This window comes from Numida meleagris, chromosome 7 (assembly GCF_002078875.1).
Source record: "Numida meleagris isolate 19003 breed g44 Domestic line chromosome 7, NumMel1.0, whole genome shotgun sequence".
NCBI lineage: Eukaryota > Metazoa > Chordata > Aves > Galliformes > Numididae > Numida > Numida meleagris.
In genome coordinates, this window is record NC_034415.1 from 20,266,783 (window position 1) to 20,280,511 (window position 13,729).

Consider the following 13,729-nt stretch of genomic DNA (forward strand, 5'->3'; position numbering starts at 1 on the left):
CCCATCCCTAGAGGTGCTCAAGGCTGGGTTGGATGAGATCCTGGGCAGCCTGACCTGGTAGATGGCAACCAGCCCACGACAGGGAGCTGGAACTAGATGATCTTTAATGTCCCCTCCAACCTAAGCCATTCTATGATTCTCAGAGTAGCAAGGAAAAGTTTTCTATAAATGTTACTTCAGATAGGATGAACAGGAACAAATCTGCTCAGGGGTTAAGATGTGGCCTCTTACAGCTTTGTGATCCATTGTATTGCTCTCTAATCCACATGCTTCTTTTGCTAGATGATCCTCTGCCCAACCCCTGTGAAATGTGGGGGAGGTGAGATCAGCCTGTGCTGGCTCTCAGCTGACCGAAGCAGCAGTTAGCTAGCGTAAGCACATGGAGGCTGCTCCTTAATGCCAGCACCACCTTAGAAACATTTGCTGGTGCTATCCTAGTGAGATGAACAGAGCTTTTAGAGGAACAGAAGCTCACATGGTATAATACAGCAGAATTTCAGATATGACCACTTCTTATGCTGAACTAGAGCAAACTTTGGTACTGGCCTCAGCACCTTTTGTAGTGGGAAAGTTTCCAGATTTTTTTAGTTAAGCCCCATCATTTCCAGCATATATGTTGCACAGGTCTTCCTAAAATTGCTTCGCCACCTTCACTGTTTCCTAGATAAGAGGAACTTTCTCAGTCTTACTCCACATTATGCAGTCAAGAAGGGGAGATGCTCATAGGGAGGGAATTCTTGTTGTGTTGTTCATTAACAGTTGCTATCTTCAGGCACTTTTATTTGTTCACCTCAACCACTATGGCATTGATTCAGGTCAGGAGTGAAGCCTGGAAGTTGTATTTTTCTAAATCATAAGGTACATGTCTTGGGGCTCTCACAGGCTGCAGGCTGTACAACTTTAGTCTCACTGGGAGGAGTTAGCAATCAGTGCCTAGTCAGCCTGAGAAATTACAAGATGATATCTCATTATGGTAGGCTCTGGAGCAAACTGAGTTTGGGAAAAGACTGTTAGGAGAGCCCCATATATATTAAGGAACTGGACACTGTGATCCTAAGGTACCTTCTGCACCTATAGCAGGAGCATGAAAGCCTGCCTTACTCAATGGAATAAGCATAGATTTAATCTGTCTTGGCTGAGCAAGTGTTCATTTATGGGATTTAAGGGGTTCAAAGAGGAGAACCGTGTTGAGTCAGTACATATAGAGATGGCATCTTGTGAAATCCCTGAGCCAATTATATCTGAGGAATATCACTGTTGCAGTAGTAGGGGAGGTATCATGTTGACTTGCCCAGTTCTGTTTGCTGGGCATTTGCTTATGGCCACTGTAAGGAGGACCCTTGTGCCAAATCTCTCTTACCCAGTTGTTCTTCCTGTATCTAAAGGAGACTTTTAAGTCCCATGGTCTGCTCCTGGATGTGGGGACACTCGCAGCCTGTGTCCTATGCCAAGCCTGTTGTGCAGCCTGGAAGGTGTCCCTGATGTCAGAGAAGGAGCTGACAAAAATGAAGTCTTGCTCTCACTCTTTGCATGGCTCAGTGTCAAAAGGAGTTGGATGACATCTCTGGTCTTCTGCTGCAAGGGAAGAGTTAAAATGCTCAAGGGCCTCACCTGGGAGCCACTGATGCAAGTAACACACAGCCTACAGCATGCCAGAGGGAATGAGGGGGCTGTGGCACCCTGTGTTACTCTTACACTCACCCACCCCCTTGCATCACAAGCTGACAGACATCAGCAGGGAGCAGAAAAGCTCTTAGAGGGAAAAGTCAGGAAGCACCACTGAGAAGAGTCTGCAGTGAGAAAAAGGACAAGCTCTGCTGTGAGTGAGCTTCCCGTTCCTCTGCCCCTTCTCTGCCACCCTCTGCCGTGCTCTCAGTTCCTGCCAGTGTGAGTGTGCAAGGGACCCTGAACCCTGTCACACGTGCACACAGGCTGCTTGGATCTTTGATTCTTGAGGCCAGCACCCTGAGCAAGCAGCAGAAGCCAGTGGAAGACAATGCAGGAGGGCGTTGCTCTTGAACACAGTATATGATCTCAGCGTGGCACAGGGCAGTAGATGGGGATGCACATGTGAAATGCAACCAGTAGGGTCTCCTAGAGAGACCAGACTGTGCTGGGTTTGACTGGGCTCTGTTGTCTGGAAGCTGTCAGTCGTCATGCCCTAGATGTTCTGTACGGAGGTGAGGGAGCGTTGAAAGGTTCTGGTGAAGCCTCACTAATTCAGATGTCAGCAGGTTTGTTTCTGCAGCCGAGGCCGTTGATGAGAGCTCTGTAGGGCTAGTTCTAGGAGGAAGGTTCCTGTTCCACGTGAAGGCTGGTTATCTGATCTGTGTCTGCCCATCTAATCCTCACATGCTCGCCCACAGTCTCCTCTTATATTTCGCTGTCCTGGTACAAGAAAAGCCATCTGTTCCCAAGTATCAATAATTAATGTTCCTCCTGCCCCTGCCCCTCCCTATGTGACAAATTGTTTGCAATATTGTGGAATGTGAAGAGCAGGAAGAAGATTGTATTTCTTTCTCTGCCATTTAATATTAATGGTAGCTGGTAATTGTTAGTCACCTGAGGGTGAAGTTGAAAGGTGAAGGGCATGATAGCTGAGTTATCTTCTGCAGTTGTCCTCAGATAACTCACAAATGCAGATTTGCCCCTCTCTAGACAGGACACACTCTGCATGCTTTGCTCAGAGACAGCCCTGCATGTGGTCTGCAAATCTGGAGGCTGACCTTGTTGGCACCTCGTGCCAAACCGCACCATCAGTACAAGTGAAATGAGTCTGACCCAGAGCCAGGCTCCACCAAGGCATTCATCTGGTCCATCTGCTCCTATACCCAAAGGCCCATCAGTCTCCATTGTGTTTTCCTCGGTGTTACCTTTGGACCTCCAGAACTGTATCTAGGTCTGGTTCATCCCAGACTTTGGGGAAGCTGAAAGTGTTAAATAAAGGTGGAGACAGCAGGCGTTTGGGCTCTCTGATGCACTGAATGCCTACAGCTTCATGAGAAGGGGGCAATCATGGCCCTGGCTGGCTACTGAAGCACAACTTCATCCCATAACCCAACTGGCGGGCTCCTCCAGCTCCAACTACTGAGCAGTCTTCAGTGTTTAAGTCTCAAGAGCAGCTGCAGGGAAGCACTCCAGCTCCACCCTGAAACCATCACTGTCTTCACAGAGGAAATGTAAACACAACAGCGTGCTGGATCTGAGATGCCACACGTGTGTGTCTTTGGAGATCCTCCCGGAAGCATCCGTCGATCCCCTTCCCTTGCCCTGTACCCGCAGGGGATGGGTCCCATGGCGAGGTGTGTCACTGAGTTCTACTTGAGGCCGTCTTGGCATCTCCCTGGACAGCCCCCGAAACCCTGTGACTCATCTCTGAGGAATTTGTTCTGATTACATAAAAAAAAAGCAAAATGCGCTCGCTTGCTCACAGCTGGGCGGAGATGCCTCTCCCATGCCAAGACTGAGGTGATAAAATCTCTGTGGAAATGAATGTGATTTTTCCTGTTGCTCTGTGGCGGTTGCATTTCCAAGAGGCAGAACAGGCAGCCTGAGTGATGGTTTTGCTTAGTCTTTGCTTTCCCCACTGGGGTGAAAGCCCTCCAGGTCCAGGACTGTGCTGTTATTGCTACTGCGGGAGGCAGCTGCCTCCAATCCTTCCCACATCTCAGACGCCGAGGCCTGAGCAGACGTATCCTGCTCTGGAGGAAAGGAGAGATGCAAAAGGCCTGTCCAGCACTTCCACAGGGGTTTATGGGCTGTGTGGGCCCGCTGCTCTCCCATCTATTACTGGGAAGCCACTGTGTGAATTCTTGGACATTATTTTTCAGCTCTGATCCCGTCTTTTTCTTTCAGCTTATAAAATGTGGAAGGTTTAAGCTTGTCATCTCCCTTCACTTCCTATTTTCCCTATTGCCAATAACTTGTAACAGCTTTCGACCCTTGGCTGCTTCCCTGAATGCTGTACAGAAGATGAACAAGCCCTTGCCAAGGTGCATGCTCACTTGATTCTGTTCGCATGGTGATGAGCCATCGAGCTGAATTTTTTTATCATTTATTGCATTTTGATTTCTTGCTCAGGTCTCGTAGTGCTTCCTGCCTGAGCGCTCCATAAAAGTGTGTTTTTGTCACAGGTCACTGTCTGTTAATGTAGGAGAAGTTTCAGATCTGCCGGGAGCATAAAAAAAGGAAACGTGGACATGGAGGTGAGGAAAAAAAGGAATCATTTTACAAGCGAGCGAGCAGGAGGCTGTGCTAAATCAGCAGAACAAAGCTCCCAGAACCCCTCCACTGCAAGCTCTGCCCTGTGCCTGGCAGCACACATACTGCCTTCCCCAGGCCCAGAGCTGGGATCTGCCCTTTTATCAGTGCAGATCCATCTGTGGCTGCCCACTGCTCTCCCTCTCAGCGCGGCAGCAGATCAAGCAGCCCTGCCGACGCTGCGGAGGTGGCAGTCCCTTTGATACAGCTGTGCCCAGCACCTCATGCCTCACTGCCTGACCCAGGGGCAAGGCCGCATGCCGCCTTTGATGGCTCCTTTCTGATGGCGGCTCGCTTCCCCTGCATTGTGGGGTGCTGGAGGACACCTAACACTTCTCATTCAGCGTGTGTAAGGGCTGTCACGAGGCGCGGGGAGGTGGCCTGCAGCACGCAGTGACACACAGCTTTGTCTGTGTCTCTCCCCACCTCTCGGAATGATCCGCAAACATCACGTTTGGAGCCTCGGCCCATAGAGGCACAAACAATAGTGCTTTATCATCATCTGGGCTCTCTCTGTGAAGCCGTCTTTTGCATTTTAATTGAAGGAAAGTTGCTTGGGAGGGGGTGACAAGGCTGCTCCTGGCCTCCAAGCACCTAAAAGTTTGCGGTAGCCAACAAGAAGAACAAAACTCCTTTGAAAGCAGGGCAGATGTCTGGCCTGGTGATTTATAGACTGAAAACAGCCATTCGAGCCCGGCTGATGAATTGCCATTGGAGTACAAGGAATGGCATGCACTGAAATGGAGGTCAGCTCTGGAGGGGGAGGTTAGGGGCTGGGGCAGGGGGACCTCTGAAAGGGCACTGCTTTTTCTTGGGGCCCACAGTGATGACTGATGAGGTTTATACATTTTTGTCTTTGTTTAGAAGCCACCTGTTTGACAGCGTTTTGGCGGAACGAAGGCCTCATATGCCGTTCCTGTGCATAAGGTCTGTGTCTACGTAATAGAAGTCTAGAAAAGATTGGTGGGATAGCAGTCACTACTGCAGCACAGGTATTGCACTGTTTGGTGGGACAGAAATATGGTGATGCCTTTGGGGCACCACTGAGCCCTAACAGTGAGGAAGGGAAGATTGTAGCATGGATAAAAGCAGAACTAAGGTTTGGTGAAGATCTCTGTATGAAAAGACAGTAAAAGATCTACAGGAGTGTGTTAGAGCTGACCCCAACATCCAACACAGCACTCTGTAATGGGTACTGTCACAGAGGTACACCAAAGCCAGCACGTCGGCCAGAGGGAGAGCCCAGGTATTTCCAGATGTCATAGCACAGCTTTTGTCACCAACCACGAGGGGACGAGAAGAGCTGACATCCTTCCAGTGCTGATTTTAGCAAGCATGAAGACCTTGCAGAGAGCTGTTGGAAATAACCCTTGATCAATGTCATCGTTGTGAAATTAAATGGAAAGGCCAGAGCAGATGCACCAAGCAGCTCAAGGACTTGTTGTAGAGGGGATTTGAAATCTTTTTCTTTTCTTTTGATTTTTTTTTCCATAGTGTGAAAACTGTAATTCCTGTTTGTAGCAAAGAGAGAATTGATGGGAAAATGTTTGAGATAAAACTTGCTTTGGAGTGGGGTTGGAGGAGCAGGAGAAGGCATCAGGAAGAGAGGAGACTTCACCCTGTTGGACAGAAAGGACAGCGATAAAATGGAAACCAGACAAAGTCAGGCTGAATTAGATCATGCAAAAGAAAATGATATGGAAACAAGGAAAGAATATGAGGGCTATGGCATCCAGGGAGGTGAAGGCAGCGGAAGGCACAGGGATTAAAGAGCTTTAAGCAGGAACTGTGCAAATGAATGTGTTACGTCTCTAAGAGTGACGTGGTGAATGTGAGGGAAAGGGTGACTTGTGGAGAGAAGTTCATAGAGACAGAATGTGACTGGGTCAGTAGCGAAAGCCAGAAGCTGGTGGAGGCAGTGCTCTGGGTGAGGAAGCCTGGGAGATCTCCGTTCCAACACCACAATTAATCTGCAAGTCCAGAGGAAAAGGTCTTTAATAAAACTATCAGGTTACGCGTGGTTCCACAGGATTAGATTATAGTGGACATAATACCTGTATTTCCTTTCTTTTGGGAGGGATGGAAGTGAGGTGAGGAAAATAATCCTGTCAGATCCAGACATCTCAATCTGACCTCAGAGGTGCTATTCAGAACTTCAGAGCAAAGTTTAAATGAAAGAATAATTAAATCCTGAAAGCAAACACAACATGGATTTACCAAAGGCAGGTTACAAAAACTAATTTAATATCTTTATTTGATTTAAAAAAGAAAAAAATCATTCAAGGGACAGAGGAAGTGTAGTAGATCAGTCATCTGAAGTTCAGTTAAGCGTGTGAAACTGTGCCACGTGAGATATTATTAGTTAAGCTTCAGAAGTTATGGGTTGGTGCAGCACCTGTATGTGAATAGTCCCTGTAAAGGAGAAAACAAAGAGCAGCACTCAATGAGACGCTGGGAGTTCCCCCAGAGGAGGTCATGTGTAGTGTTTGCATTAATGGTTTTTGGCTCCGAAGGCAGTGGTGTGCGAGTGGAATTTGTGATGATACAAAACCAGGTGTGGTCAACACAAAGAGAATCAAAAGATCATCCAGGAAGACCACGATCACCTTAAGAACAGGAGCAAACTGGATGGGACGAAACCTAATAGTATGAATGGAGGCTCATTCAGTGTGGGACAAGAACAGAGATTTTGGTTCTCTTTGGGAAAGCTTTATTTGGCAATGACACGACGGAGGAGGGAAGTGCTTAGATAAGTACTAATAAATGCCAGGATAATTCAGGATGTGAGGCTATTGATGTGGAAAAAAGGCAGATGCAGCTCTGGGAAGACTCAAGGAAAAGACTTGCAGAAAGAGCAAACTGCTTCTGTGTGGGTTTCGGGGATAAATGCTGCTGAGCAGCAGAAATATGGAGGATGTAACAACTGAGGAACCTCGGCCTTTAGAATCTACTCTGTTCCTTGCGTGCATTCCATGTTGACTTTACTCTTCCTGTATTTTATGGTATTGCAACTTATTTGATAAGACACGCTGTGAAGCCAAGCTGTAGCCCTAGTCGTAATTGATTGCAGATGGTGACTTACCTTCTTGGTGGGGTGGTTTCTGAAACATTTTCTTAGTCTTAAAGTATTCTCCTTGGCTTCATTGGAAGGGATAGAGGATGTTTGGGGCTTCCTTGTGGAATCATCAAGTAAAAAGCAGTGGTTCTGGGGCTGCTGTATTTGCACGTAGTCCTGAAAGGTAGCTTTAACTGATGACGAATTTAGATCTAATGACTGTGACCAAACGATCATATATCAGACTGAGTACAGCCCCTGTGGCGCAGACAGCAGGAGCAGTGCATGTGCCCACAGAGCAGCTCTCCTCCGCCTGCTGCTGTCGCCACAGAAAAGAGCAAGCATCCACTAATCAGTGAAAGATCCAAAGCAAAGGAAATCCCAGCTGGTCCCCAGACAACAAGGGCTCTGGAGGTACAGATTCACAGGGGAACAACTGGAGTTTGCTGCTTGTGATGCTGAGGTGTGGCTTCAGGATTTAGGGCAGGAGCTTTGGGAATACAGGAATAGGAAATTAGGCAGTGATGGCTCTGTGTGCATGGGAAGAGAGGGACAAAGCCATCAGAAGGGACAGTGAGCATCTTGCCAGGGCAGCCCAAGCACAACTAGTATCCAAGGGCAGAAGAAACAGCTTATTTGCAGCGATGCTATCAGGAATAAACCACTGGCATTGCAGCCATGTCATGTAATCCTCCAGGTGTGGATCCTGCTCACATTGCTCTGCCTCAAACATCAAAATAAGCAATGCCAGCACTGCCCTGTCTGTGGGGTCACAAGTGGCCAAAGCATTGCCTCTCCCTTACCACCCCGCTGCAGCTCAGGACATTGCATCAGCTGAAAGAAGGCCAGGATAGCTTGAGCACCTCATCTTATGCAATGAGTGGTGGCAAATACTCGGTGTGATGCAGAGAACTTCCCCTACGATGTGGTTCTGGCCCCAAAGCAGACCTGTGCCTGCCAAGGGCTGGCTTGTATGGGACCCTGCTGACAGCACTGTGCTTGGGGTTCTTTGTACCGAGCAGCATGCAGCGTGGACATGAAGCAGCATCTCTCTGCATCTGCAGCACTCAGTTCCCGGGCAGGTTTTCAGTGCATTTTGTTGCTGTTCCGCATTCAGCAGTGATGGGAACGAGGTGCCTGCCTCTCTCTGGCAGTTTTGAAAAATTTGCTCCGGATCTTCTCCCCCCCGCGGCCGCTCGCACAGGAATGCAGTCTCCTTTGCCTGATTAGCTCTGTCTGTCAGTGGGGTGAGTCCCTCTCCTGCAATCAGTAACCTGAGCTGGTGTTGAAGACATGCTGCATCCCTCCTGCCTGTGGTGCTCTTGGGTGCACAGCACTGCACCGTGAGCTCTGTGGGTGCTCTTTGCAAGGAACAAAAGCCTGCTCTTCTGCCTCTGTGGTCATACATTCAATCACAAAGCATTGCCACAGACATCACTGAGACCTGTAGATCAGGTGGGAAGCTGAATTTCCCTTACATGTGGCTTTCTGCTTGGAAATGGGCTTGTGACTGGGGTACAGAGCAGCCCTAATGCTGAGTAGCTGGAGGTTTGTATGTCTCGCCAGCAGCCTGGTGTGCAGTGCAGGAGCCAGACCTGGCCATGGTATAAGGCAGTGCAGTTGTATCACCCAATGCCATGTATGTTACTATGTACTACAGGATGCACGGAGGTCATATTGGGTGAAACCAATTGGCTTCTCCCCCTGCCTGATGAGACAGAAAGACATGGGAGAGGGATCAGCCTGTGCTATCAGGAACAGCTGGGCTCCTTGGTGCTCCAGGTGGGCTCTGAACAAGCCCAGCTGGATGCAAGGGAAAGAGCACTCACTAAGCCAAGGATCTCACAGCACAACCCCTGTGCCAGCAGACAGCCGCTTGCCGTGCATTGGCAGCAGCACACACACAGTTGGCTACCTCTGCCAGTGCCGTGTGCTCGTAGCAAGGGGCTGTGCTGTCAGTGCGGGTGCTGCTGCATGGCAGGGGCCGTGCACGAGCCCCCAGCTGACAAAGTGCCCTCATTTTGCTGGTTAAAGCCATTTCTGGGGGGCTCTCCTGGAGGGATTTTATCCCAGATCTTACTTAGAGCCAATATTACCTGCTGCCCAGAGCACTGTGCTGGAGACGTAGATCCCTTCCCCGGCGTTCTTGTCGCACTGGGAGATTTTGGGGAAAGTTGCTTTTCCCTGCTCTCTCTCTCCCCAGGGGACAAATTACTCACTGCTTTCATTAAGTGCTGTAACAGTACCAGCACAGGGGGGTGGTGGCAGACGCTGTGATCACTGCTAAAGCCTGCTGCAGGGAATGCATCTGGGTGGGCTGCCAACAGCTTTAGCGATCACTGCTCTGAAACGCCTGGCTGGGAGATGTGACCATTTCACCCTTCTCATTGTATTAGCATAACCTTTAGCATGCAATTTCCTGTTGTTAGGGCCAGTGGAGGCAGGAGCTGGCCTCAGCCGGGCTGGTTTTGTGGCCAGGGGTTGCTGCCCTGCTGTAGAAACCCAATGTTGAGGAGCACACAATGCCGGGAGAAGACTCCCTGAGATCAGGCATGTGGCTAGCAACTTCTTAACACTTCAGGGTGAGCATTCTCCATGCGCAGATTGGTGTTAATGCTGTGCTGTTGGTATATCTACCCAAGGTGAAGGTACCTGGGATGTGAGCATGTCAAAAAAGTTCACCCAACCCATGGGGAGACCTTCTGCCTCAGATACACAAGTCTGACTGCTGGCTGTATCTGCTTTCAGTTAGAAAGGTCCTTGGACTGCGAGGACTCTTCTGGTGGCACCAGGGCCTGTCTCCTTGCCCTGCCCCAGCTGGAGAGTCCCACAACGTGGGGTGCGGGAGCACGCATGGCCAGGATAGCTGCTGACCTCTGTCTTTCCCATTTCCTTCCAGTCCTGGACGCACAACATCCAACGGGAGAAGGAGTTCCTGCGGAAGCTGGTGAAAGCCCGAGTCATCACAGACCTGACCAGTGGGATCTGAGTGGCTGCAGCCCCTGCCTGAAAGGGAGGAGAGGAAGACGCATGCTGCGGCTCTGGGAGCAGGCACTGGCAGCCCCCCACAAGAATCCCACTTCCCTGGAGACACACAGAGATGCCCGGGTGCTCTGGGAAGGCCCTCTCGCATCGCTGGGCTGCAGGAGGGTTGCATCTGCTGCCTCCAGTCCTGGAGCTGGCAGGAGGTGGGCGAGGGGCTGAGTGGGCAGTTCTTGAACTCTGCAGACTCACAGATGGACCTTATGTGTCCAGAATTAAACAGGAAAGACTCAGGAGAGAGAAGAAAGATTTGTGAATAAAGCGATTTGTGCCAAATGGGAGGTGACGCTGCCCTGAGGCAGCAGTGCCTGAATGTACAAAGTATTATTTTTTAAAAGAAACTCTGCTGGAACCATCCTAGAATTACCAAGGTGCAAAGCAAAGTCTGCTTGTGCACAGCCCTGCGGAAAGCTCGGCCTCTCCACGCTCATCTGCATTGTCACCGCCCTCAGACCTTTCCCCAGGAAAACAAATCCGTCCAAAAAGTCAGTGTTGTTGGTGCTGCTATAATTTAAAGGGAGGTTGGCTTTCCCTCGTTCTCCACTTGGAGCTTCTCATTGGAGATGAGCATGGGTTTGTTTTTCTGCACTTTTCCTCACTTCCTGCGTAGAAGCGGCAGCAGCAGCCACTCACTTGGCTGCGTTTTCCATGGCTGTTTGCTCTGCCCTGATGCTGGAACTGATGGCTCTCTGCCTGCAGCAGACCCGCCGTCCTGCCCGTCATGGCGCTGCGGAGCCCACCTCGTTGTGCTCAGGGCTGTCAGGTCCGTGCCTGCTGTGCAGAGCCCTCATGGAGTCCGTGCGGATCAGCGTCACCATTTCTGGACAGCATCCTGCTTTGTTTTTGTGGGGGAGATCAGTGGTTTGTTTTTCGGAAGGAGGTCAGATGCTGCGTGGGGATCTGAAGCTTTGCAGTTGAAGAGCAGGCCACCGAAGATGTTTTATGTTCCGGACTCAATCATGTTGCCTATTTAAGTGACTTGTGACCTCAGCAATGATGGAGCGTGCTGGCAAGTGTGGAAGCCCGCTGGGAACCCTCACCTTCTGCTCGGCCCCTGCTCACTTTGTGTCCAAGCTCCTCCTGTGCTGCTCGAGCACTGCTGCTCCTCCAGCTCTCAGGAGCATGTCCCTTCCTTTGCTGTCTTGGTCCCGAGATGCAGTATTTGCACATTTGATTTGTGTACGTATTTCAGAGGAGCTGGAATAAACTGAGTGCAAGGACAGCGGGATGATCTCATCCACCTGGAGAGCGTGGGCAGGAGGGGGACTGCCGGGGAAAATTGCAGTGCACCCTCTGAGCCACGTCCCTGTGTCGAGGCCAGCGCTGAGGTTGGTGGAGGGTGATCCCGCAGTGATGCTGGCTGGATCGTGGTGCTGTATCTGGCATAGTCCAAGGACTGCAGTTTGCCTTGCTCTGAGCTGAGAGGATAACGTGGCCCTGGCACAGAATTCTCAGAGAAGGGCTCGCGTGGGCCTCTTTCCCACTGACTTGCCAGGGCTGTGACTCAGGGGATGCGCAGGAGGGGCAGGCAGTGACCTAGGGATTGCAGGCTACAGGAGGCAGAGGGATGGTGGGAGTTTCTCCCTTCCATTCTCCTTCCAGTTTCCCTTCTCCTGTCCCTCTCCCCTTCCAGCCGGCCGCTCCCTGCTCCCTCCGGTACGTGCTTGCCCCAGGATGCTCCATGAGGTTTCCAGCCCAAAAAGATGGGCTTTCCAGCAGATTTGGAGCATCTGCTGTGGCAGATAACTCATGTGGGTATTATCTCTCCCTTAGCAATTCATATGTGGCAGCCTGGGCCCAGAACCATCAGCAGCAGAGGCTCTGCCACAACAGCAGTAGGGGTGCCTGTGCTGGACCTGACCCTAATGCTTGAACTGGGTCTTCAACTGCTGCTGTGGGAGCCCCGGGGCTGGGCCCCATCCACATGCTGCATGAGCCAAGATGCCAGAGAGCAGGGAGCTGCAGCCAGGAGGAGGGTGAAGAGCTTTTGGTGTCAGTGCTGGGCTCCTCACTACCACCAGAGGAGCTGTGGAGGAAGCTCCCCCATGGTGACCTGTGATAGTGTCAGTTTGATTCAGCTGGTTTTACTGAGCGCTACGAAGCTCTGGGGCACTGTTATCTTCCAGCTCACTGGCTCCAGGCCCACGGAGGGAGCTCCACTTTCCCTGGCATCCCAGCTCCCCACCACGGCTGGGGACAGGCCCTGATGGGAAGCTGTGCCTACTGCCCAGGGGGGTGATCTCAGGCTTTTCCCTGTACCCCAGTGGGGCACCTGGGAGCTGAGCACATGGCCCAGGGTCACCTGCAAGTGGAAGGAGAGAAGGTGGAAATGCTGGGGGACCACAGCTCCTTTGTCTCACTGTCCCGTTGACATTGGTGGGACAAGCGCAGCCGCGGAACATCCTCTGGCCAAGCTCTGGGGGTGATGCTGGCACATTCCACCCCGCACCCCAGGGCAGCGCACAGCACTGAGTTTCACTCCTGGCAGCTGCTCCTTTGGCTGCCTCCTCGCGTGCACCTGCAGCCACCTCCCGCCCTCCGAATCGCAGCAGTCCTGCCAGCTCAAAGCGGTGCGCGGGTCAGGGCAGGGTCAGTGGGACGGATGCGAGTCTCGGCCTCTCCCTTCCCCGTGACTCACCTTTTTCAGCTCAGAAAGGAGAGCCCAGGGGAATTCTCCGAGGCCTAAATATAGAGCGGGGTTGCCTGACGGCTCTGCCACGCTGCAGTGCAGAAAGGCCATCGGGGTGGCAGGGGACCTGCCAGGGGAGAGGCTGGGGAGGTCAGGGCTGGGGAAACCCCATGCCAGCTGCGGTGGCTGTGCTGCTGGTTCAGGGACAGGGCCGGGGGCTGTGCCAGGGCTGGAGTGTGATCCTTTGGTGCAGGCGATGCAGCCACCTCCCAGCTCTGGGCTCCTCCGCAGCCTGAGGTGACATGGGGACGAGTGCTGTGAGCTCGCCGGTACTGTGCCACACTGAGGTACAAGAACTCGATGAGTTTTTAACACTAGTTTTAGTTTCTGCAGGTTTTTTTTTTTTTTTTAATTTCCCCTCTAGGCAGGGAGGTGGGAGTCTTGCAGGCTCCTCAAGCTGGCTTATGTCACATCAATTCAGTCATATCACAGAAGCAATAAAGCTATCAAACAAGCTCCACTGGCCTCTTTCTTCTGCTGCCTGTGGCGGGCAGAGGGATTCCCCGGCTCAGGCTGCACCCACTGCCTTCACTGCTACCTCCTCCTTCTGCCTGGTGGCCAAGGGTGTGGGAGAAGGCTCGGCGTGGGTGCACATTATGTATATGTCAAAGGCTGCTTGGTGTCCCAGCTGCCACCACCAGCCAAGCCCCTCTTTGGATCTCCCCACATTGAGGTTGCTCCCA

General features: G+C 51.4%; 1 protein-coding gene across 8 annotated transcripts in view; it reads left to right on the top strand.

The window, feature by feature from the left end:
* ST3GAL3 (ST3 beta-galactoside alpha-2,3-sialyltransferase 3) overlaps positions 1 to 13,502 on the top strand; it is a 156,549-nt gene extending 143,047 nt beyond the window's left edge. For 7 of the 8 annotated variants that reach the window (XM_021404072.1, XM_021404070.1, XM_021404074.1 and 4 more), the window contains one exon: positions 10,215 to 13,502. In XM_021404072.1, the coding sequence (XP_021259747.1) occupies positions 10,215 to 10,304 (90 nt within the window). In that variant the 3' untranslated portion in view covers positions 10,305 to 13,502. Of the gene's footprint in view, positions 1 to 4,133; positions 4,206 to 5,124; positions 5,188 to 10,214 lie in introns of all 8 variants that reach the window. The other variant, XR_002440988.1, reaches the window with a different exon arrangement.